General features: G+C 31.9%; 1 protein-coding gene across 3 annotated transcripts; it reads left to right on the forward strand.

Annotated features, from left to right (window-relative positions):
• The first annotated feature begins 619 nt into the window (after nt 1–619).
• On the forward strand, nt 620–27,690 carry LOC106663295 (titin-like). 3 transcript variants are annotated; one of them, XM_014388002.2, is made up of 8 exons: nt 621–758; nt 14,875–15,042; nt 15,583–15,692; nt 16,144–16,274; nt 19,335–19,505; nt 25,034–25,113; nt 25,175–25,642; nt 26,788–27,690. In XM_014388002.2, the coding sequence occupies exons 1-8, from the start codon at nt 684–686 to the stop codon at nt 27,556–27,558; spliced, it is 1,974 nt and encodes a 657-aa protein (XP_014243488.1). In that variant the 5' UTR covers nt 621–683; the 3' UTR covers nt 27,559–27,690. The 3 variants fall into 3 exon arrangements, with proteins under 3 accessions (XP_014243490.1, XP_014243488.1, XP_014243489.1); XM_014388003.1 differs by lacking the exon at nt 621–758 and adding an exon at nt 10,899–11,376; XM_014388004.2 differs by lacking the exon at nt 14,875–15,042 and having other exon boundaries at nt 620–758.
• Nucleotides 27,691–27,805: the final 115 nt, after the last annotated feature.

Consider the following 27,805-nt stretch of genomic DNA (forward strand, 5'->3'; position numbering starts at 1 on the left):
GCTGAGTTTCGTAGGTATGGCAATAGCCTCATTCCTGATGGAACGTCCATCATCAAAAATGCCACACAACGCACAACATCCCCAGGTCTAATTGGGATTTTTATGTTTAAAAATTGAAATTAAGAAAACAAAGATGAAATCTAAACTGTTTATTGCTTTAAAATTCAAATGAGACTGAATAAACATTTTAAATTCCGTGAAAAGTAAACTTTGAAAAATCCTTTATCCTTGTTTTGGATTAAGGATTGTGTTTAGGTCTACTTGATAGTCCAAATTTAAAATATAGCATAAACAATTATTGTTGAAAACAATGAGACAAATTAAAGGCAGAATTTTCTTTTATTGAGAAAATGAAAAAATAATCAATCTGGTGTATTTTTTCCTGTCAGCGTACATTTTTGTTAGGGTTCAGGCAGCAATTTCTTAAAGTTCTTTCTCCATTGCCCATTAGCTTTTTTCTTTGCCAGTTCAACTTCATATCCCTTCATGTGCGTATAGGGAGTGAGAGATGAAAAATTCGCAACTATTCACCGATGATGTCGGGTGTGGCGTTTATTTGCGTCCACCAATGGTTCTCGATTTTGGAGCCGGCTTAAAAATAGACGCGGTCGTCACGTCCGAACGTTCTCCTAGTAAAATAGCGTTAGTCGACTAGGAGAGAAGCGAGCGAGAACAACACAACGATGGTTTACGAAAGCGACTTCTACACGGTGAGAAGACCGTACAGCAGGCCTACCCTCACTTCATACCACGTCACCGTAAGTTCAGAAAAGCTTCAAAAAGCCAAGGGACAATTTTTTATTTTTTATTTCTACCTTTTGCATTCCATATATGTGTTTTTTTTATAAATATTTTTGTTTAAATAGAATACATACAAGAAGGAATGGATTGACTCCTTGTTTTTGATTTCTAATCTTTTTGATTGCTCCTTGTTTTTTGTTTTTGTAATGTTTTTAGTTTTGTTACATCCAGATCTTTTAAACAGAATACTTACGATATTAAATGGGCTTTCATTTATATATTTTTTCTTTATTAACAGGGTAAAGGGTCGTCCGCCCTTATCCTATTTCTCTTCTTTCACCTTCCCCCCTCAGCGCACAGTCTTTTAAACCATGTTGTGCGACATATGACTATGTGAAATGGGAGACAAATAGAAGACCGATTTCACATCGTAATTCAAATCCAAAACTAATCTTTGGTCAAAAGTTAAAATTCATTCGGAAACGGTTGCCAAAAAATCCCACGCTTTCTCAGTTTTACAAGAGATCACGGCCAAAAATAGTGTCGCAACCGCCTCCCACGCAAATTTTCCACAAATAAGTTTAACTTCATAGCATTAAACATTCGATTAACAACACTAAATCATATCAATAAACTAAAATATGCTATTTTGACCTTTTTTTTTTGTAGCGTCTGTACACGAGGTATTTCAGTCTCATTCGTTTAGAATCTTGATTCTAGCTGGCTTGGCGTCTTTTATTTAAAATTGGGACATAGAAATTGTCGCCAGGGGAAAACGGGCGTATCTCAACGGCTCGTGTGGTTTTTTGGGATTTTGCCACCCTCCTCTTCTTGGCCGACGAGATGAGTAATCCGGTTAAAATTGTCTTCCTTTCCCCCTTTTTTTACAAGTCGTGACTGACAGACACGAGTAGAAAATCTGAATTCTAATTTTCTTCGAGGAAAACCATTCAGGATTATCTTTCGGCCTGGAAAAATATCCACTCACCTTAAATTTATAAGCGTTGGATAAGCCCCATTTTAGAAAAGATCGCCAGCAAAAGTGGACAGGATTGTCCCTGGAAGGATAGGAATGTCAGAAATACAGTGGGCTCAAAAAAGTTTTTGGCAAGTACAAACGACGAAACTTAAGCATTTTAAAAGATAACATTTACTATGACAAAACTTCAACATAATTCGTCATTGCAACAAATCAATATTTAAAAAAAAAATTGAACAAAACAACATCCAAAAATGGTACCGGCAACCGCCTGAAACATCAGTGAACTTTATAAGTTAAATTCAATTAGTATTTTATATGAAGTCCTTTGGCTTCTATAAGTCTTAAGACTTCTTAAAACTTCGAGGCAACGAGGAAACTGAAGCAAAATTTTTAGCTGTCTCGGGCGATATTTTTTGCTACTCATCTAGCATTACTTTTTAAAGCTCATTTTTTGATATTTTGAATGCTTTTCTGAATGCTGATTCCAAGTGACTCAAGCGGTTCTCGAGTGGGTTCATATCTGGAGGCTGGGAAGAAGTTTTAAGTTAGCGAGGTGCATTGTACAGTTTTTCTAGCTATATATTTGAGGGTTATTGCCTGAAATAAAAATTCTTCTCTAATCCTAGTTTGACTGCCTGTTTTTTAAATTTTCACACAGTGATGTGCACATGAGCAGTCATAATGTCAATCAACGCTAAATCGCTCTACTTGCAGCTGTGGATCCTCACACCATAACACTCCTTCTGCCTTGTTTCACTGTTGGTTTTAATATTTTTGTTTGGAAATTGTATTGACTCTTATTCAAACATATCAATCCAAAAATAGTGAATTTTGTTTCATCTGCAGAAATTACTTTATTATAAAATCCTTCAGGCTGGTGAATGTACTTTTTGGTAAAATTCAAACATTTTTTATGTTTTGAATTTATATTGTGTTTTTGAATTAAACTGTTTCTTTCGAGCTCTATTTGAACCCAGAAGAACTTGTCTAGACAATATGACATATCTAACGCCAAATCTGGCTCACTGATCAATTGGTCTTTTATGACCTTTTTTATGGTGTATCGTTTCTCCTTGACTGTGAAAATCCTTGCACATCCACTTCATTTTAAATTTTCAACCAACCCAGTGTTTTCAAATTTTTTCACAATTGTTTTGACGGTAAATAAACTTAATTTTAACTTTTCACTAATCGTTCAATAAGTTAGACCTTCACTCCTTATTCGAGCAATTTGATTTTTTTTTAAATAAAAGACAAATCTTTACGAGGCATTTTTATGTTTTAAATGTAAAAGTTAGATATCCACACATCAGGAGAGGTCAACCAACTTAATAAATATAATCTGACTGTTTGTATTAACTTATATTATTTACAAATAATCAGCTATCGGTTAGTAATCATCTAGATTGCCAATACTTTTTTTAACCTTCGATTTTGCAGCTTTCATTTTTAATTTTTCAATATTCAATTAAAACCCATATCTATTTACCTCACTATTTACTTAATTGGAATATGTTTAACGTTAACTTGTTTTAAATTTAATAACCAAGCTCAGTGCTATGGAATAATTAAAAAAGCAAAACACTCTTTTGAGCCTCTGTATAAAGAAAGTACTAGAAAGCTCCCTTGTGGGATGCCAGTTTGGATATTTGTTATTTTTGATCTGGCCTTAAGTCCTTTTTTTCTGTTGCGTCATTTTTATTATATGCTGATGATCTTAAAATTTTTCTCTCTATAAAATCAGCAAGAAACTCCCTTTCTTTGAAGCTATCTATTGATAAACTTAGTTTCTGGTGTCAAATTAACTGTTTCAACTTAAATGTAACTTTAATTGTTCTTCCAATCCCATTCTATCATATTTATTCTCTCAATAATACCACACTAAATAGAGTATCTGTTTCAAAGACTTGGGCATTTTGTTTGATAGCAGTTGTTATTATTAGTATTAATAAAAAAAAACTCTTAAAATTCTGGATTTTGTAATAAGAAACACTCATGTACAACATTGTACAAAACTCTCATTTGTCCTATCCTTGATTACTGTACTGTTGTACCACACTTTCCTTCTTATTCTGAAATTTTAGATAAAGTTCAAAATAAATTTATTAGAATCATCCATTTTCGATTATGTCTTCTTTCATCCTCAGAACTGTCATTTCCTCTCTATAATCTACTTGCGCTATCAGAAGGTTTTTTTAAATCTATTATTTTGTCTATATTTACGTAAGTGAAAACCAAACCTCACACTTTGGAGTTGTATATTTTCTTCCATTTATAACCCTACCTAACCTGACCCTAACTCTATCTAACCTAATTTGTCCCTAACTCTACCTAACCTAATTTGTCCCCAACTCTAATCCAACCTAACCCACCCAAACCTAGACCTAACAGCTCAACCCATGAGCACTCCTCGGTAACACAAAAATGGACACATAAAAACAGGGTTTCCAGACCAAAGACATATCCATGTTGAAATATTTTCCATACTTTATTATTTTATTTTTATAAAGATTAATAATAAGATACCCTATATACACAAATTTAAGTATCATCCTGTTGGTAATTATGAAAGTTTACTAGATTCCATTTTTTCTCCTTTTTTCCTCTGTCCATTTCCACATTATTCCAATCGATTTGGCATCTGTTAGAACATTGTTTCATTTGCATTATATAATTGAAACATTCTTGTTTGTGTTTATCTTCAGATGCTTAGTCTAGGAAAGCAACTGATGGTAGTCCTTCATATTTGTTGAATGTTAATATGCAGTTAGGTTACAAGAAGTCAGCTTCTTTACGACCACAACCAATATTGGTTCTATTGTGTAATCTCTATCATTGTTTAGAGCTCTGCTATTTACCAGTTCCGAAATCTTTGTTAAGAGCTCCTTTGTTCTCCAGGCCTTGGCTTTTCCTCTCTCAGTACGAACCTCGTGCATAGGTCTTAACAAGACGACATGTTACATTGTTTCTTCTTCTTGGCAACATCTGCACAGGTTTTTTCTGAGGTAACAAATCTTAGTCTTGTAAGTCTCTGCGATGGTCCTTTAATGGACTTTTATGTTTTTATACTTTTTATACTTACTTTTAACTTTACATTCACTCAGGACTACACTGGGAAAAAAATAAGGAAGGATTGCTGTGCCATCAGCAAAAGTATTGTTTATGGTACGATGGAAATGTCAGAAATATATATAGTGTAAAGGAGAGGTCCAAGAATGCTCCCTTGTGGTACGCCAATTTGGATATGATAAATACAAGAATATCCATGTCTAGACACATTTTTGGAATAGGTAGAATGTTCTTCCACCAGAAAATCAAGAAGTTCTATGGTCCTTGAAACCCTGGGAGCATACAGACTACGAAACAATTAGACTTGAACGAAGCAAAGTGTTCTTTGAACAATCAGCCATCAGTCTACATTATGAAAAACCTCACGGTTCCAAAAAGCATCAGCTGTCCAGGGATCAAATGATAGATATCATTCTTCAGGTGTTTAGGTCTAGGTTACTACGAGTCGGCCTATTTATGGCCTTAATTGACCAATGGTTCTGTTGTGCAATCTCCATTTTTGTTTAGAGCTTTTTGTCGATCTAGCTTTTTACCAAATCTGAAAGCTTTTTTAAAGTTATATCCTTCCTTGGGTTTTCCTCTCCCAGGAGTAAAATATAATAAGTTGATTTCTAAGTTCTAAGTAACTTTATTTATTTATTTGATTTTTTGTGTGAAGATATGATCGAGGACAGTAAATTTCATGTTTTTTCTGATTTAGCTTTACCTTTTTTCATGTTACCCTTAAAAAAAAAACCCTGGATAAGTCTGGCAAAAAATGTTCATAAACACCTTTCTGCCAATGCTCCCAGTGTGACCACCATTTATTGACAAAAAATTGACATCATTTTGTTTCTTTGTGTTTTGGCAATTGTATTGCCTAGTAGTATGTTACAAATAAATAGGCCAAATACTTAAAAATGTAAACTCTGAATTAGAAATAGTATCAAAAACACCTTTAAAAAAAGAAAAGAAATGAAGTTGATGTAATCTGGACTTTTGTCAAAGTTCATTGGCCAGTTATAAAAAAAAACAAAAGAAAATTCATTCCAAAGTATAAATACTATTGGGAGAAATGTTAATTTAATTTATAGCCCCATAAATTTTGAATACCAAAAGAGACATCTGTATAGGTTTAAAATCTAAAAGAATTCATATGTCAACACTTGTAGAGTATTTAAAAATATAAACAGAAGCCTTTGCCAAAATTGAACCAGAGTCAAGATCATTAGTAATATTAATGTAGAGGACGATTTTAAATCGTCAATCCCCTACGAGGTGTAGTAAAGTCTGCGTAATACAAGGTCCGCTTGAAAGTGTATTTCGATGTTTGCAATTGTTAAAGGCTTCTGTTTTCCTTCCATGAACCACTTTGAAAAATAGCCGAAAATAAACCTGCCAGAGTTATTTTTTTAAACAGATGTCTTACAGTTTTAAAATAGACGGCTGCTCCATTTTTTTTTTCCAGGGTCGCAGATACCGCTTGAAGTTGCTCGATCGGATAAAAATAAAAATGTTTATTCCAAACGACTGGAATGCTCGGTCTAATTTATCGTATCAATTTCATTTACAGTTTCATGCAAAAAACAACAACCCTGCAATAGATCCTATCTTATAGACAAGTAATAGGAATCTAATCTATCCCAAAATCATTCTTCAATTACAAGTTAATGTAATTATATGCCAAGCAAAAAAAAATTATGGATTGTCAAAAAATCGAGAGTCATACAATCTGAATTTGTATTTGTTGCTTTTTTTTTTGCATCTGCGCTTATGAAAGGATGACTACCACATGTACCTCGTTGCTGGAAAAACCACCAAAAATCTTGTATTTTAAAGAAAATAGCCAAATTGTTTTATTTATTTATGTTTTCGGAGGGGTAACACGTAAGGATTCCAAACTTTACTCCACTGCAACTTAAGGCAATTGTGGAACCCCCATGATTAAGACAATCCTGTAGAAAGTGTGCTTTTTCTCCAAAGTACAAAACTTTCCTCAGTGCCTCGACACAGTTCTGTTGGTGTGTGAATCCCTCACCTAGTGCCTCACATTCACAAAAGATATGTGCCATGTTTCTAACTGTTTGGCTCAGCTTCTTTACTTAGTCAAGAGGCGTATAATTTACCTCAAATCTTGCCTGCTAAGAGAATATTCCTTCACCTGAGAGAGATTTATGAATCTGTTTACTTGTCTCATACATGGATTTGTTCATTGATTCAGTTTATCTTTCTCAAGCCAGTTTCCTAGTTCCAACTTTAATTCTCCGGCGAAAAAACCACCTCTTCTTTGGCTTGATCAGCCTGTTCATTCTATACTTTCATATCCTAAAACCCTCCTCAAGATAATTTTGTTCCTTCCTAGGGCCATTTATCAATTTAGGCACTTCCAGACTAGTTTAGAACTAAATTACATTGCTTCATATTACCTGGCTGTCTGAAAATATGTAAATTTTCTTCTTTTTCAACACCTGTGCACAGAGTTGGTTTGCATGGACAGCTTGGAAGATAGTTGGAACCTGTCCAAGGTGTTTTGCTACGATGTAATTTGACCCTTTTACCTCTACACTTACTTCTTCTTCTTCTTCCATCATTGTACCATATGCCCAGACCTGAAACTTATGGTTGCCTTGTCAAAGTTGAGTCGATAAAAGTTTTAAAAAACTTCTTCATAATTGATGTTTGCTTATGACCACTTTTTATTTATTAATGTGTTACATTTGTTTAATTTAAATGTGTATAAAGTGATCTTGCATAAATAATTCATGGAACTTGTTGGATGTTTTATTTCTTTTGGTCAGAAAGGTCTGTTTTCATCAAGTTTCTTTTTATCATAGAGTATTATTTATACCTTTGACTCACACAGGGTTGGATTATACAGGCAGAATTTTATACTATGGAGAATTGCAGTTTTATGTAGATTGATTTAATTTTCATACTGTAATTTAACTTTAAATTAAAAAAAAAGAAACATTATTTTAAGCCAGCTCTTAATCCGTTCTTTTGTAATAGTTATCAATGGGCAGATTTTCAATTAAAATACTCTTTACCATGAACATTTTCCATTGATTTTTGGTAGGTTTGATTTTTTGAAACAAAGATTTTGATATTTTTAGAGGCGTGGGGTGCCTTGGGAGAAGTGTCCGACTGTTGCAAGGCCAAGCCAAATACCAGAACCGTTCACTGTGTATGGTAGCAAGAGTAACTATTATTCTGCGGACAAGTCACCTAAATCCTCTTTCTCCCACAAGCGTTACCTCTTCAGTACAATCTACTAACATATGGACAGATATTATCGGCTAGACACCTTTCTAATTTGGATATAAGAACTGCTGTCAAATTTGATTTCTATTATAGTATCTCTTGTTGAAATGTTTTGTTTTTAATAGAAATTAGATGTGTTTGTATTAAAATATATAAATCAAATTGAGAATAAATATAATTTATCAATAATTTTCGTGTTATTTTTATTTTGAACCAATTTTTTTTTTCTACACCATGTTTCACCTCAGGTTATTAATTATAGAATTTAAAAGAGGTCAAAATGTCTCGCTACAATCTATTATTAATTCAATCTACTTGCAAAAACATTTCAAATTTTAAACTAACCCTATCATGCAACACCGTAGCGTGGTATGTTGGATGTGCTGTTTGTAGTTGGAATTCACAGGCAATTGTCTGTTGCATGCATAAGTTAGATTATATGCATGAGTTGAATTTGTCGTTTAAATACTGGCAATTTGAATTTACTCCTTTGGATTTTTTTTTCTTGATATGATTCACATTACTGGTTATAATAATAAAAAGCTACAGAATGATGGCAGTCAGAGAAGCAAAAATAAAATTTTTTAAAAAAAGTTATGGTTAGAACAATGTATAATATCCATAATATAATTAAAACATTTCTGTCACAATTAGAATGTTTAATGTATATTTTGTTTAACTTGGACAATAATTTTACCCTTGTGACTACAGTGAAAACAAAAACTGGAGCTTTGCACTTGCATATTTTCTCCCTTTCATGGGAAAACATTTAATCATGGGTGTGAAACTTAATCCTAATCCTACTTAACATATCCTAACTTGTCCCTAATCCTAGCTCTTCCCTAACTCTACCTAACCTGTTCCTAAACCTAACATTCCCTAATTAATTTTCTCCTTGTGACTAGTAAGTAAAAACAAAAACTCTTGCTTTGCACTTGTATATTCCCCCCCCCCTTCATGGGAAAACATTTAATCATGGATACATAACCTAAACCTGTCCCTAACTCTACCTAAACCGACCTAACTTGTCCCTAACCTATATCTAACTCTACCTAACCTAACTCAATCCATAAGCACACCCTGGTAAGACAAAAATGATCAGGCAAGAAAAGTGTCTATTGAGAATAAAAACATATTTACTATCTTATTTGTATAAATATTAATAAGAATATACTCTATATGCATAAATGTATCACCCTATTGGCCATTATGAAAGTTTAGTAGATTCTATTTTTTTCTCACTTTTCATGTTCATCCACTTCCCCATTATTGAATTTGGTATTTGTTAGAACATTGTGTAATTTGGATATAATAATTAAAACATTCCCATTTCGAGTAAAATGTCTTGTACACGGTTTGTTTCACTAGGACAATAATTTTCTCCTTACGGCTTGTAAAACCTCTTGTGTAGTTTAGATTGTTTAATGTTCATTATTTGTTGTCACATGTGAAGTAATAATTACGAAATGACAATGCTTGAATATTATCTTCTCTTCACGGGAAAACATTTTATCATGGTTATGTACCCTAACCTAACCCTACTTAACCAATCCCTAACTCAACTTAACCTAACCTGATCTCCCCACAAACACTCTATTTGGTATCTTTTAGGATATACGTGGAGAATAGATAAAATAAAAATAAAAATACATGGAGGATGAAAGTTACAGAAATAAATAAGACTGTTATTAATTTTATATGGTCTTTCGACTTCTTTTATACATTTTAAATTTGAACAGTCAAAAATAAATTCCTTTTTAATTTTTTTTAACCTTCATAAAAAAAACTCTTGTGTAGTTTAGATTGTTTAATGTTCATTATTTGTTGTCACATGTGAAATAATAATTACAAAATGACAATTCAGAGAATTACTGTTGTTTATGTTGTTCTTGAGACAATGGTGTTAAAGATACTTAACTGCTTTAGTTGTAAGGCTCTTTTATGTGTAAATAAAGTGAAGGACATGCTCATAATTCTTGTCATCGGCAAATCATATTTGTGCTAATCTTTATTTGCTTAATAAACCTAACCAGCAATCATTGATTTACAAATTCGCGATGAAATGCATGTGTTTACAAATTGTTTTCTCCCCTGACAAGTTTACAATTTAGGTTTTTACATTTCCATGTAAATAAATCATGTTTTAGTGAAAATGTTTGGTTTTTTGTTTTTTTAAACTGGGTCATTAGAAAAGGTATGATTTTTAACATTTTGATTTCTGTGCTTATAGACTAAAGTGATAAAATTTGATATAACAAAATTATTTATGTGAATAGAAAAATATTTTCAATCACATAAATATGATAAGAAATGTCAAATATTGAAAAGAAATTAATAAAATCATAACTTTATAATAAGTCAAATAATACAAATAAATTATAGATTTTTTTTGTAAGCTTTGTTTAACAGTATTGGGGAAAATTTTATTTGGAAGGGCTGAATAGAGAGATGGTTTGTTGTAGAGCCCGCGGCATTATGTAGTACTGGATACCCCAAGTAGACCGAGGACGGCCGAAGAGCAGTACTCTTATTCTTATTCGTCGACTAATGAAGAGAGGAGAGGGGCAAGGGTCCCGACAAGAAATTATAGTTCAAGCAGCGAGACTGTGTCTAGATCAAGCCTCGGAGGTCCTGGATCGTACTCTTATTCAACAGAAAGAAGCTCAAGATCTTCAGATTATCCCGGTTCCTACCATTCTTCTTATTCCTCTACCTCTTCTGGAAGTCTTCCTCATGGCACAACCTACCGTCATTACTCTTATAGAGTTTAATCCACTGTTATCAGCTTCTCATAACTCTTAGGCTTTTTAATAATTTATTTGACTTTTCGTTTAAAAAAATCACTAATTATTTATTGTGTGAAACATAGATTAACAACGAGTATTCATTTTATCTTGTTTAATTTTACTTACAATTTACTTTAACATTATGATAAAAGTGCACTTATTTATAACATTTAAAATAATCACAGCTATTGTTTTAGTGTAATCAATTTTTCATAGTTTATCGCATGGCCCAAGAAATGATAGAAGAAATGCAAAGAAGATGGAATTAATAGTATTTAAAATCAATCAGATATTAAATAGACAATATATTTAAATTGAAAAAATTTACTTTTTGTCTGTTGTTCACCATTTATAATTTTGGGAAGTTTATCAGTGCAAAATTAACCTGAGGTTCTGTAAATAATTTCAAACTGCCTATCGATATAACAAAAAGAAAGAAAAAAAATGTTTATAACTGAGAGAGACTTATCAAATCCCTGAACCATCCAGAATTCCTTTATACTTATTGAGTCATCCCGAATAGCCACCAATTATTCATCACACTCGACTTCTGTTTAGGTAAGATTAATTTATAAAGTTTTTCAAAGCCAAAAAAAAATCTAATTAGAAATAATGCAGTTTTCTCGCAGTCCATTAACAAATTTTTAATAAAGCCACTAAAAAGTCAAATGGGTAAATAAAAATTGGCAATTTTACAAAATATTATAGATTATTTTTATTTAATCATTTGTGCTGTGTGCTACTCGATATTTAGTAGTTCATCCTAATAATTGATTTTCAGTAACTTCATCACTACTGTTGGCATTAACAATATTTAACAAACTTGGCAACAGCAAATTTACTTATCTAATGACCAAATTTTAAATTCCACCAAACCTCTTTGTTTCTGTAAAATAGAAAAACCTCTTCAACATTCATTATTCACCATTTCCTTGAAATATCCTTACCAATTGTTTAAAATTAAGCGTGGAATTTGTGGAAATCTGAAGCTTTTGACTTTCGTAGGACAGTATGTTTTTGTACTTTTTCCAATCTTGAAATTATAAATGTATATTTATTACCTTGTATAATTTTTTGTTTCAAGTAATAAAAATGATCAATTAAAGATTTTTTTTTCGGTGGTCCAACAGAATTTTGATTACCAAAATGTTAGATAAATAAAAATAAAAGTTCCTCAAACAGCTATTATTTTGTCAAAAACTACACGTGTATTTTATTGTTAAATCAAGCAAAAATACAACAAACCATCTCAATACAATCTTATTCTTAAAACCTCTTATTTTTCTCCCATGAAGCACATTTGGGTCATTATTGTATGAAAATAACATTAAATAACCATACAGATAAACTAAATTGGTCAAAGTACCTTTTTCAACTATAACTATTCTAATATGACATTTTGTTCAATCTAGTAACTGCAGAATGCTTGAAAGTAAAAAAGGTCATCTCTATACAAAAAAGTTCTACAAACAAAGTTACAAATGTATTATTAAATATAAAAATATATATTTATTAAATATATATTATTTCTTATATTAATTTTTTTGTCATTTGTTAAAAATATGAAACTAGTAATTAATATTAATAATTTTAAAATATCAATTTCACTCTCTCTCACTCTGGCTGTCATTTGTAAGTACTAGTATGAATTTAACCCTTAACTTGGTAAAGAGAAAAATAGTTGAATTATTCAGATCTTGAACAGATTATAACTGTCTATATGATGGGAAAATATTTGAACCAATGGTGAATACTTTACTAGAGATTTAATTTTAAATTTGTTTCTCTGAGGATGCATTACCAAGTAAAGTGATGCAAAGAAACCAATGAGAAAAAATCATGTTTACACTCTTTTACATAATAAAAAATAATTTAAAATCAGTTAAGGTTCACAGAAAATTAATACATAGTTATAAAACTTCATAGTCGCATAATTGTAATTATGACATGAAATAAAAATAAATAAAAATAACACCAAAAAAATTACATAAAAAATAAATATATATTCTATATTTTCTCTGCTTCATGGAAAAACGTTGGATCATGTATCTGTAACCTAACCGTAACCCTATACCCACCCACCTAATCTAACCTAACATAACAAAATTTGAAATCAATGAAGCAAAAATGGTCACACAAACAAAATTTCATATCTACTCTAAAAACATTCCAGCACATTATTTTAACACTTAAAAATATAAACTCCACTCATGTTTGTAAGCAAAAAAAAAATTTTTTTTAGTTGTAAAACATCATAACGTACCATGAACAACATAACATAAATTTAAAAATATATAAAACACACAACTTTGCTTAGCGTTTCTTTTGGAATTAATATGTATACCTGTCCTTGTATTTCTAGAGATAGAATGCCGAGTTAAGGATTAATATTATTTAAAATATTGTATTACTCAGATTCAATATTGTCGGCTATGTAGCAAGTTCGACAGCTGGTTTTACACTGTTATTTAAACTATTAGTAATACTCTTCTAGAATATGTTCTTTAAACTAATAGAAGAATATGTCATTAATTTAACACAATTGACATGTTTTGCCAGCTAACTGAAAAACAATGAATAGTAAATATTGAAATATTCATAATCCTGAATGTGCTTTACACTGTAGAAATATTATTTTCACTGGCATTTATAATGTCAGAATGTGGTTAAAATGTTATTTTGTGTAAACCATAAACTATATTTATTTTAAATTAACAATGTTTTATAATGTGCAGATTCACTGTCTAGGTGTTGTAGATGTATAATACTTCATATAGCAATAATTACATTATATGTTATGCATTTCATTGTATTTACCGATAAATGAAAAAGGCTAATACAACGATTTTATAGTTTGGTTTTACTCATCAGCTAATTAATATTGAACAAAAGAAGTCAATTCATACATACTCCACTAGTGAGTATCCAATCATAGTGATATCCAAGTTTTTTCCCAGTGTTCTCTTTAGAATTAAAGGTGAATCATATAATCGTGCTACAAATGTACATTGAACTATATTAAAAAACTTAACAATCCGCTTTACCTACCTACTTTACCTAACCATACCTAAACCATCACTAAAACTAACCTTACATTAGCCCTACCTATCCTGTCCCTAAACCTAACTCATACACACGCCTCAATGAGCAAAAACTGATCATGAAAAAAATGTTCTATATCGAGGCAAAAACCTATTCATGTTAAAAGCAGGCTTTGTATGTAGCATACTAGATCAAACTATAATTGTTTCTGTTTAGCAAAACATCTATGTCATGGCAGTTTTGCCTTCTATCTCATCACACTCACTTATTTTCTCCACCTTACAGAAAAAAATTGATTTATGGATATGTGACTTAACCTGTTCCTAACTCTAACACCAACCTCACCTAACCTAATCCGACCCTAAGCCTAACTCCAACCCAACCCACCCGTAAACCTAACCTGTAAACCCTCCCTAACTAAACTCCTAGTGATGCAAAAATTATGATCCAAAAACACAATTCTGTATCTAGGCCAAAAACATATACAAGCAGGGTTTGTGTATAGCATAAAAGGTTAAACTATAATCGTTTTTGTTTGGTAATATGTCTAAGTGAGGATGGATTTGTCTTCTTTCTCATCACAGAAATTATTGTTAAATACTGTGATAAAATGTAAAGACAATATTTTAAGTTGAAAGAATTTTGGGATAGAGTAATTCATCTTTTGGTCATTTCATCAAATCTAAGATTTGTATTTCTTACTCAAGGGAATATAAGAGTCATTCATCTGTGAGTATATCATAGAATTTATTTTTGACTAGAACATTGAATTAATTACAAATTGGCTTCTTGACTAAAATATACTAAATATTTACTAGTAGCTGTTTGATTTTTGAAGAAAATAATTCCTTTTTATAATTAAAAAATAAATAAATATCAATTCGCTATGCTTGTCAAGGCACAGAATAAAAATTAATCCGCTTACAGCTTCCAGCGAAATTCATGTCTGTGAACACAGTTCGAAAGGACTGACTTGAACTTAAATGCTCGTTCTGTCATTGTATGTAATTTCAGGGATGCAGGCCAGTTATAACTATCCGTACTCTAATACCACCCGCAGGAATACATTCCAAAGTGCGAATGTCTGAACTTTTGGGTGAGCTAAATAGAATACAACACAGACCAAGGCCACACGTTGGCAGTGTCCCCACAGAAGATTATTTGAATTCAAGATCACTTGTTGTAAGTAAAAAAAAAAAAGAAAAAGAAAAAACAGCATTATCACAAATTTTGCTTCTTAAATCAAGCAAACAAAAGTGTTTTCTAAGCAAAGGATAGTATAATACAGAATATGTGCAAATAATATGAAATAAGTAATAAATAACACAATCAGATGAATATTTGATGCTAAAAATAAATAAATTTTAAATAGTTTAACTTGATTTTCACAAGTATTCACAAGCATTTTTATATTAAGTATAGTATTTTATGCATAATTATAAAGACTAAACCAACTACTTAATTTACATGCATAGTCTGTTGTTTATTTCATCGAATTTTATGCCTTGCTCTTCGTAACAATTTTTGTTGGCCAATTGAATACTTACTTTAATGAAATTGATGTGGAATGAATGGAATGGAATGGAATGGAAATTTGTTTTTCCTTATTTATAATAGATCATTTGCCTGTTCTGTTTGTTATGTAGATGATATTGAAAGTATAAATTCAATTTAATAATTTCATCCCTTAAAAAAATTATAATAAATTTAAATAAATTACAGAGTTTTGATGATGAAACCAAGTTGATAAGGGCACAGGCGGACAGGCTTATGAGATACGTCTATACCCAAGTCCCACACCGTGAAAAATATCAACCTCTTGGAGTTTTGACGTGAGATATTTCTCTTTTATTGTAATTTATACTACAAAAGTTTTTTATATAATTATAACCGTAACATATAGTTGATCTTTGTAAGTGCTGTTAAAATGGCCTTGTCTTAAAAAATACAAAAGAAAAATATAACATTATGTATTTTTTGTGTACATTTAGTGGACTTTTAAATTATGCAAATTATTATATTAAAGTTGATGGCGGATGTTGGTTTGCTAATCATGTTGAACTGGCACTAGGTAGGTCACTTACTAGGTCTGCGAACAATTTTAGATTCAGACAGGACCAGAAAGTGACCTGGTACCAGTTCAATAAACTAAATAGAAGTTAATTTAAAGAGAATTTAAATTTTAGCAAGTACAAGGATGTAGAAATGTCGACACTAGTAATTTCACTTTAGTTTTAAAAAAAGTAATAATCACCAATTATAACTTTTGGATAAATATTACAGAACTTACGACCGTTATTACACCCCTCCAGATGATAGATACTCAAGCCCGAAGTATTTGACATATCACCGTGATGTCCCATCAAACGTTTTAAATTTGTCCTATTACAATGAACCGTCAAGAGTTACAATTGGTAAGTAAATTTTTACAATTACCCTAACATTAAAGATGATGGTGGATGTTGATCTGTGGTTGGTTGTACTGGGTCTATTTACTAGGAGTTCCTCACTGAAGATGGCACAAAGCTGAGTGACATTGCCCAGTGCTGTTTTCAACCATTGTTATCATGATTTTACTCTGTCTCAGCGGCTATTTGGCCAATCACACATTGAAATAGCCGGGAAGTATCCACCAAGAAGATTATGGGAAGAAGAAATCCATTTCCTCAAAGTGAAAAAGTCATTTTTTTTTATTTAATCCAAACTCTTCTTGGATGGCTTCATAATGGATCTAGTCTCTCAATGTACTAACCTTGACTTGCTGTAAGATTTTCGTTTCTTCTGCTAGGGTTCGTTGCTCATGTTGCTGCATTAGTGTCCAAGAATATGTCAGCACTGGGGTTGATTAAACCCAAGAGCTCTATTGAGTGGTTCCTTACATTCTTTGGAACCATTCGATCTTTGAGGTCATATCATTGTTGTGCTCGGATGTCTGGTCATGGCCAGGTAAAACGTATAAAAACCAAGGAGATCAAAAGGCTGGCATAACCAACAAAAGACAGCCAAATGTCAGTAAAGGCACCACAACCATCCAGAGCTGTATGGCGAAGTATCAAGGCTCTGTCAGACATTGGAGACAACAAAATTACCCTTGTTTGGGTACCAGGGGCAACAAGGAGGCTAATAAATTGGCCAATCAAGTTTGATGACACCTATCAACTCTGAACCTTATTGCAGCCAAACTAAATTGCCAAAAATATAGATCCATCATACAATAGATTAAGTCCTCGGTATAGTAGGATTGTATTTCAGGACTGAGGACTATGGCAGAAACTGGATAGTTATACTGGTGACTAAACACTGCAAATTCAGAACAGCAGAAACAAGCCTGTGCAGATATTGCCAGGAAGAAAAAGAAACTATGGAACATGTCCTCTGTTGGCACGAAGGCTGAGATTCCTCCTGGGAGAGGAAAAGTCAACGCCTGAAGGATACCCATGAGAGTTCTTGATAAAAAGCCTTAATCTTAATGAAGAGCTTTAGATAGTAATGGAGATGGCAACAGATGGCACAATAGATCAATATTGGTCAAGGTGTGTAAGGTCGTAAAAAGGCTGACTTCTTTTACCTTTTTAACCTTATTGAAGAGGTGCCAGAGAAGAAGCTTCAAAAGCAAACCACCTACTTCAGAAACCCATTTCCAATTCCAGTAGGTCTATCTGCTTTTCTATTTTTTGTTTGATTCATTAGTCTTTCCATCTCACAATCAAATCTGTCTACCTGAACTATCAGTTATTGTATTGTTTAGCTGTGGTCCAATGCCTCTTCTTTTGTCTAGTGCCTGATAGTGTTCTAGGTTTTGTTTTATTTATTACATTCAGGTGAGCAGTATACTTTTCCTTCTGGTTCAGTCGTCTGATTAACTAAGTGACTTCTTGTCTATCATGAACATAGAGATAGGGATAGGGATAAATGAGGTGGCTACAAGGACTTCCGCACTTCGACCTGAGTAGATCTGTTGTGCTCCTCTAGTTTTTTATAACTCACTGGCCAGCTTCATGTTCTTAGTCAATCTCCTAGCTTTGCCAGCGGCCCCTTAGTGAAGAAACTTGCTTGTGTTTTTTCCACTCCTAGTTACAAAAATCTACACCTACACCCTCATAAAAACATATAATGTGTTCTGTGATCTCTTCTTCTTGGCCATATCTGCAAAGTATTTCTTCTGTCAGTACTCCTTTCTGGACATATGCTTTCTTAGGTGGCAATCTGTCAGGAGTCTGACAAGAATCCTCATTCTGTTGCGATTACCTTCCAGTATTTCCTTTGGATGTCTTCCGGATGGTCCTTCTATGCATCTCTTCGTCTCATGCCTGGGTGTGTTCACCAGACTCATTAAGAAGCCATTTTTGGATGTATCCTTGTTTGTGGCAAGATGCTAGAAAACAATAGGGTTCAGGGCCTAGAGAATTCATATTGGCTCTTTTAGGACAACATGCTCACTTTCCCATGTAAGTCTCAAATGCTCAGGAATCCAAGCCAGGGTCAGGTTTGGTGTCACTGACCTCTGCCAGGGATTCCATACTCCCTTTGCCTAAGTGCCACCTGATTGTGAAAGAAAATGGCTGTCTTACTGGAATGTGTTCCTCGTTTTTTAGTTCTCTGGAGCAGTGTCATTTCAGTCTGGAAAACTATAGCGTATTTACCTAAGTTTAAAGTCAGTTCAGTCTTCGGATTCATAACTAAGACTCCAGCTCCCGTGTAAATCTTATTATAAAATCTATCCATTTTTGAGCTGTCAGTATACCAGTAAGATTTGGCCTTCAGAGGTATACCGTTGATAATACCATGAACATCTGCTTCTATAACAATTAATTAAAGTTTTTAGTTGAGATGAAAAAAAGCTAATGGCACGAGAGGGATTCGAACCCACGACCTTCGGCTAGATACGCCGCTGCTCTACCACCTGAGCTATCGTGACCTCGATCCACTCAGACATCAACTCCCCATCTCAACCCCACCTTATGAGTTTTCCCTCCTTTTGCCATTTTTCAAATATCTAGCGTATCTAGCCGAAGGTCATGGGTTCGAATTCCTCTCGTGCCATTAGCTTTTTTTCATCTCAACTAAAAACCGTAATTAATTGTTATGTATTAATTGGTCAAGCAGACCACGAAAATAGTGAATTAATAATCTGCTTCTATATTGTACATGAACTGATCCCATGAACCTTGCTAAGTCTGACCATTTGTTTAGCTTTTTGTTTTTCTTTCTTCATTATTATGCTTCGTAATAGGTAAGTGACATAGTGCCAATGAAGTTATACAAAAGACCTGCGCCGACTGAAAGTACATTCACCATTTCATCTTTTATTATTTAGAGAATAATTTTTTTTTAATGGACACTGACTTTCCAATACTCCAGAATGATGCCTTATATTAAAAAAAAAATTAATTAAATAACACTAATTCATCTGTTCAAAAATTACTTACTTGGATTAACTTGCCATGTGATATTTTATTTGTGCGATGTTTCAGGTCGAGGGCATTTGGCATGTGTCTCTTTTGCCGGAGGCCGAGGATATCCAAAGAGGAAACACCTTTACAGCGATGAAAACCGAGATATCGGGGATGAAATTAAGTTTCGATCCTATTACAGTAAAATAGTGAATCCAAAACGAACTGCAGAGGCTTTACTCCTTCCTACAGGTGAATCTAAATAGATTTTAATGACCCGTTGAAATTTAGCACTTCCCAATGTCATTATATAAATGGTTTTTACTAACTTTTCAAAACAAGCAATTTTTTTCTTCATGTTATTGTACAATAATTTTGTTATCCAATTATTTATTGTAAACATATATAATGAAAAAACAAAAACTTTCAAATTAAAGTGCGTATAAAATCCGTTTGGAGAAACTTTTACTTCTTTTTTTTTCTTTAACCCTTCATTTCTTTGTTACTGATAATTGAAAATATTGTGCCTGCAATATCTACCTCAAAATATTTCAATAAATGTTAACCTATAATGATTTAGTTATTTTATTTTTTGTAATTAAATAAAATACAATCCCCCCCCCCAAAAAAAAAGTACCCATTCAATTTGTAAATTTGGTTCTTTTTTAAGAATAAGAATATTCTTAAAACAAAAATCTAATAGTTAATTATCATATTACTGAAAAATAGTACGAACTATTGGAACATATTTTATTCAAATTTGTGCAACTTTTGTTATATGTGTGTTTTTTTGAATTTTAGTTTCTCTGTTGTAGTTAACATTAAAACTCCCCTTATCTTTGCATGATTTTGAACACCTCTACTTTCTATTGCTAGATTGAAGTAGTGATCAAATACACACTCCCCGTCAAAAAATAATAATAAATAAATAAAAAAGTAAATAAAATAAATAAAATTTAATTAATTAATTAAATAAATAAAAAATTACAACATCTTGAAATTAGTTTATTTTACGAGAACATCTGGCTTTACATAAATCAAAAATACTCAAAAGTACAAAATATTTTATTTTTAAATTGAACAACCCATTCCTCTAGCCGAATTTAGCATTTTGAGGGTAGTCGGAGGTTGATCCCGTGAACCTTTTGACAGGGAGTGTAAGTTATTTTATTTATAACATTATTTACTGGTAAGTATGTAGTCAACTATGATTGTTCATTCATAGAATATTTTTTATATATAAAAACCAAAAATCCTGTGTGGGTTTTATTTTTTGGTGGTTTAATGTAAATAACACTATAAAAAAGACTTATTCTTTAATAATGATTCCAAAAAATGAAATGTGTTCAACAAACCAGTATTAAAAAAATTAAAGGAAATTAAAAGCATTTCTGCAATGCTAAAACTTGTTAAGACCAAGTTCTTAAACAAAAATCACTTATGTTTGTATTATTGAAAATATTAAGGAAAAGATAGGACGACAACATGGTGAATTTTAATGCAGGTTGACATCAAATAAAAATGACCAGGTAAATTTTTATTAGCGTTTCTGAATTGTAAATAAATTTGTACATGTCTTATTAAAAGTGATGGTACGCTTAGAAAATAATTGCCTCCAAGCAATTTGTGGAACAGTGTATTTTTTTGGCCCTTGTCGAATCATATGTTGAACTATAACGAAACCTAAACAATTTATGATACAAAATTTTTATTTATTCTATATGAAATTATACTTGATTAAATAGTAAAATGATTTTGGACTAAATAAATAATCACAAGGTTATTTCTCATTTATTTTATTATTAGATTATTACATTATTCATAGATTATTATTTTGGCATACAACATTCCTCGTTTATTAATAATTAATTAGGAATTAAAGAGAATTATAAAAGTAAAAATGAAAATTGCTAAAATATAAATAAACTCACGCTTTGCACTCACATTTTCTCTACCTCAGAAAATATTGAATCATGGATATGTAATCAAACCCATCCCTAACCTAACCAATTCATAACTCCAACCATACCTAACCTAAACATTTTGTTACTCTACCCTACCTAACTTAACCTGTCCATCACTCTAACTGTACCTAATCTAACCTGTCCATAACTCTAACCTTACCTAACCTAACTGGTTCATAACCCCAACCCTACCTAACCTAAACTCTCTGTAATTCTAAGTCTACCTAACCTAAACTGTCCCTAACTCTAGCTGTATCTAATCTAACCTGTCCCTAACTTTAACTGTACCAAACCTAAACTGTCCATAACTCTAACCCTACCTAATCTAACTCGACCCATGTACACTCCCAGCAATATGAAAATCTATAATGGGAACTTGGTCACACAAAGTATATTTGCGTATCGATCCTAAAAACATTGTAGTCGCAATGCTAAATCCAAAAATTAATTTTAAAAACCCACAGTTTTGTCAAGTGGATTAGTTTTTCAACTAAAATTTTCACTGAAACATATGATTGGATAAGGCCAAACAGTCCTTTTTGCAAATATCCTTGTGAATATTGCCCGCCTTTAACGCCATTTCCTTTGTACTGTATATGTTTTTGTCAGGATTGATAAGTTTTTCACACATCCTCATCAATATATAAATAGACAGATTTTTCATAAAGTACACTTTAATTAAATACACTCGAAAGGTTTTGCAATGTATCAGCCAACACACTATGCAACATTAATAATATGATGTGGCAGTCTTAGGTAGCTTTATTTCAGATTTAGTGGCTATGTTAATTTCATTAAAATATTGCAAATTCAGAAGTTTGCCTGTCTACATCCAGAATAATTAATTATTGTTAGTATTTGTAATTTTCTGCTAAGGTATGGGAAATAAGCAAGTAATTATGTAAATAACATTATAATAAAAACTTAGAACAACCTAATGCATCAGTCAACATTGTAACAAAACTTCACTGATATTTTAGAAAATAAATTATAATACAGTAATAAAAAATTGTGATTAGTTGAACAAACAGTTAAAAATGTGGGTTTACATAATATTTTCTGAACATTAATTAATTAATTTTGATTAAAAAAAACATCATCTTCAAAGTAATAAAGTTTAAATATAACTTAGATTGAAAAGGAGAATGTAAGGGTTTAAAAATAAAGGATTGTAATATAGTAAAGCCCTGATGATGGTTACTTTATTATTGAAAGCTTGACAATAAAAATATTTGTGTTAGACTGTCCTGTATAATTTTTCATAGAATTGATTTGTTAGTTATATGAATATTTGAATTTGTGCATTACATACATTTCAAAATAAATATATTATTTCCGTCAAATTTGCTGAAATTTTTGTTTTGTTTGCAAGTTGTTTTTAAACATATTTAAGCCAGATTAGTTTTGAATAAACAACTGCCTGGGCTGATAGTATTTTTACGTATTGTATATTGTATGTGTGTTTGTATGGCTAGTAATTCGGCTTGTTTGTGGTGGAGCTGAGGACCAAGTGGTAGTCATAGACCCATTCCCCCCAATTCCATTCCCCTCTTTGAGCGTTAACGTGGATGTTTGTTCACTTAAAATAACCGGCAATAATTTTAGACATCATAATGTCTAATTTTAATTACTGAAGAAACATGGAGTAGTATAATAAAATTATATAAACTTGTGTTAATTTAAGTGATTAATACAATAGAAAAATTTTGCTCACCTTTCCTTTTTGTTAACATCAAGTTGATGTAAGTAAATGTAAGTAAATCATGGTTTAGTTGATACAATAGAAAGAGAACATGGATAAGTGAAATATAGCTGAAAAAGAAAAACATTTTCTTGTGCTATTTTTAGTTTTGTTGTAAATTGACAAATTTTCAAAATTGTTCTTGACCATCCACTCCGGCTACTGTTTGCTTTGGTTGAGGCTTTTGGACGTTTTCCTACCTTTACCTGGTTGTTTCATTATTCAAGCTTCGAATTTGCCTTAACATTTATTGAAAACATTTACTTCAATTTTAGTACGACCTCTTTCGAACCCAAACTGCTGCAACCTCAAGAAGAAACAAAGTATGAATCTAAACTGAAAAGAATCAATATTGTAAAAAGACACAGTATAATATTACGATTTTGCATAAATAAAAAATAGATTAGGGAAATTTAATATGTTGACTAGAATAACTATCATAATTGCCACTTCTGATTGTTCTATTCTTTTCCCCGCACAATTACAAAAATAAAGTGTTGTTTAGTTGGCATTTTAACAAAACTTTGTAACAGAAAACAATTTAATGGTGTGAACAAATAGATTTTTTTTGGCAACAGCTATTCTTGACAGTTTATAAACAGCCTTTTTTAACCTAAATTTTCTACAGCAAAAAAGTCATGATATTAATAACGTTTTATTTTTAATATTGCCTTCTTGAAATAGATATGAAGAGTTTTATATTTCATGAGAATGACCTACGGGTGCGGGATGATGAACTGTCTAATTTGATCCTTATCGGTCATCCTGGTCTGGATATCAGAAGTTCGACCCAGCGAGGACATGCTGACCAAGATGATCGATAAAGATCAAACTACAGTTTTATGTTATTAGATGAAGGAATAACTAACCCAGGACATTGTTTAAAGGTTTTTACTGCGAAATTTCCTCGTGTGGTCTACAGGGTGATGAAACAATAAGTTGATCATTACCGATCATCTTGGTCTGCCCATCCTTGCTTGGTTGGTCTGCCAGACTTTCACTGAAAATGGCAAAAAAAAAAAAAATGAAATATCAGTGGAGTTGTTACAATTGTTGTAAAATTATATATGCTTAGAGTAGAGACACTATTGTACATATGCTTAGTAATATTTAATACAAATAGTATGCTTTAAGTACTGAAATAATTTATTGAAAAACAAATTCATTGTTCAAAAAGCAAAGATGTGATTTGAATTAGCAATTTTTTTTATTCAAGTTTATTCTCTTACCGATACTAAACACAAATTGCACATAAATTAAACAATTGTTAATCTAAAATTGAAGTGAAGTATTGGACAGATATTTTCAAGAATGAATAAATTTTCTATCGCCCTAAACAGAAAGAAACACCAATAAACACATCACACAAAGCATTTTGTATTATTTTAAACATTAAAATAACCGCTAGTCAATATTTTGATATTTAAAGGTGTAAAAATGTCCTACCTGACCATTTCACAAGTGGCACGTTGAGATATCTTAAGTCGACTGAAGCTATATCTGCAAATGAATCATTCCTTTCGGTGTAATCATCTTGAACTTGGCTTGTATAACTAATTATCTATTTATTTCTGTGGCCAGAGTTTGGCAATTTGGCGTTATTTCAAATTTTTGTTGACATAGTGCCTAATTGTACAAAACAAATATTATTTTTTTTAATAATAAATTAATTCTATACACTTGTAAATTAAAATGATATACATGTTTATTATTCATAAACTAAAAAACAACAAAATATATCCAAAGGAATATTAAGTTCTTATTAATAAAAAGTTATAACAAAACACCTTACTTTAGAATACTAATAATGATAAAATTATGTGCTGTGTAATTATAAAAAAAATGCTGTACAAATAGCCTAGGAGTTGTTTAATTTCCTTTATCATGTTAAGTCCCCATAGAACAAAGAAACATGGTCAAAAGTGAAAACTTATGCATGAAAGTTATAAATTTGATTATTGAAACTAATTCCATTGTTTGCTACTAAGTTTTCAACCAGAAAAAAGCTTTTTGAATTGTTTTTTAACTTCAATGAGTATAATTAATTATATATTAACAACTGTTTAATTTATTAGGATTCGCATCTCGGCTCCTTCTTACTGAGAGAAATGTATACACCCCACGTGATGAATCAAAAGCGTTATTATTTACTTCGGTAAGAATGTCGCTTTAAACTAAACAATAATAACACTCTAAAGTTTGTTAAATTGTTTCAGCCTATCAAGAAAGCATCGGCAGCTAGTAAAGAAAGATACAAGGACAAGGATAAAAGTAACGCGGATAAATCAAAGAGGGAATATACAAGGAATACCGAATATGAGCCCATGGTTGAAAGAACCACTGTAAAACATCATTACAAAGAAAAAGAAAATGTACATAATGTACCTGAATTCAAAACAGAGTCGGTTACTAAAAAACAAAGGAAACAAAGTAAAGAAGATTTTCCTGTTGAAACCGCTGTTGCCAGTATTAAATCTAAATCTCCCGAACCAGTCGAAGATGTTGAATTTAGTGCTGAAGTCGTGCCAGAGAGCAAAGAGGAGCCAGAATCAAAACCTGAAATACCACTTGAACCTGTCCTCCCTGAAGAAGAACCTATGAAGGCTTATGAGCCGGAGCCTCCAAAAGCGACCTTCAATGATAGCAAGCCTGAAGAGCAAGAAATTATCCATGAAAGCATGGAGGTAAGTCTTTGTATTCTATGCCCATGTCAAATAATAATAATAAATAAAATAAATACAATAAAAATTAGTTTTTTGTTATATTTTTAAAAATTTATCCACAAATTGAATATATTTTTTCTTTCCAAAAGGCAGATTGGGGATGAGGCCAGGACGACAAGAGTCCTGATGAAGGCGATATATTCTGTCAAAAGCTCGACAAGAAAATAAATGTTGTTTCTGTCTTCCTGGCCTCATCCCCAATCTACCTTTTGTAAAGAAAAAATATATTTAAACTGAGAAGGCTGATCAATCACCAAAGAAAACACAAATTGAATATTAAAATTGCATCAGAAAAATTAACTTAGTTTCAAGTACATGTAATAAAATTATGTATTGAACTTAAAAAGAAGGAGATCATAAATGACCCGTTTATTCTGTAACAAAAATATAAAATAAAATCACCATATATGATTAATTTTTTTTGAACTATTATATTTAAATAAACTAGAAGCTTCAACCTAACTGAATTCATCCTTAACTCAAACCCTAATCTAACAACCTAATCAAATCTTACATAAAGTAACCTAACCCATCCCTAACCTAACCCAACCCTACTTAATCTGCCCCTAACCCTAACCCTACTTAGCCTAACATAAACCCCCTCATGTTAAAAATTATTCAATTCTTTTCTAGGCTGAGTAGTTTTTGGAAAAGCAAGGAGTGAGATTAGTAGGTAAATTTTAAATGGGTTCATTTGCGGGCTTTGAGCTTGAAAAACAGATAAGTGATGTTTATACCATTATCTGATGCAGTAGTTCCAACAATACGTTTTAAATATTTCTTTTAAATTGCTAATTAATTTTAAAATAAAAAATAATTAAATTAATTTTAATTAATTTCAATTTTCTGTATTGTCTCTGCTGGGTGATGAACCTATAATTTAATCATTACAAAACGTTTTTATTTCATTATTGTACAGATCAGTGAACCAATTACAGGCAGGAAAAAGGCATTACATACATTTTGGTTTACCTAGACTTTCTTGACAGACCAATCCAGGAAGGATAGGTCAAAATGATCAATAATCAAATTACAATATTTTTTCAATGTCACATTATTAAGGAAGAAAGAAGTATTATAGGTAACAATATTGTTCTTGGTTTTAGGAGAGTACAAACAATGAAGTTACTTCCAATGAAACAGCAGAAGAAGTTCCTAAGCACCATGAAGAAGAGGTTACTGAATCTGCACCACCTCCAGCAGCTGAAGAAGAAAATTGTAACTTACCACAAGAAGAGCCAGTTGACAATAAAGAATCTACACTTGAAACCACTGAAACTGGGCCCCATGTTGAAGAGGTTCAACCAGAAGTAGAACTGAAAGAAGTTCAACCAGAAGAATTGGCAGAACAGCCTACTACAGAAATGCAGCCCTGTGTAGAAGAAGAAGTGTCGCCCCAGGAACCTCAAGACGAAGTGAGCGTCGAGCCGATGAATACTGAACAAAGTAACCCACAGTTTGAAGAGAAGACTGAAGATGTTCTAGTGACTGAAAGCCAGGAAAATGAGAGTGTGGCAACAGAAGAAAGCCCAAAAGTGGACGATTCCCAAGCAAAACCTGATGAAGCGACAAATGAAAATGTTGCAGCGGATGAAATGGAACCAGCTGAAATGCTCGAATCCCAATCTTTGGAAGAAGTAACCACCCAAGCAGTGATGTCACCTGAAGAAGAAGAGGAAAAATTGAAAGTGGTTGAAACAGAAATGGAAACACAAAGTGAGCAAGTGTTAGAAATAACAGAAGAACCAAAAAGTGAAGTACTAGATAATCCTGTCACAACCAATACTCTAGACGATGCTGAGGGCACAGCTGAAAATGAGCCTGTTATTGAAGAGCCACCATCACCCTGTGAAAATGAAACAGTTGAAACAAACTAATTTGTTAAAGTGCTTGTTTTTTGATGTTTTTAATTTGTCTAAAATTCGCTTGCATTATAATGTACACAAAAATATAACTTGTATTTTTGTCATTTCAAAACATATCGCTATTCTTCTAATAAAAAAATAATTGCAAGAAGAATAACTAGTAAAATAAAAAATAAAAACCGAGCATATTTATTTATCTACAAACAGTAGAAATTGGAACAATTTGTTGACATTTTTTGTATATTTATCTTGTATCTTA

This window comes from Cimex lectularius, unplaced genomic scaffold (genome assembly GCF_000648675.2).
Source record: "Cimex lectularius strain Harlan isolate CLEC.00 unplaced genomic scaffold, Clec_2.1 scaffold78, whole genome shotgun sequence".
NCBI classification, from domain to species: domain Eukaryota; kingdom Metazoa; phylum Arthropoda; class Insecta; order Hemiptera; family Cimicidae; genus Cimex; species Cimex lectularius.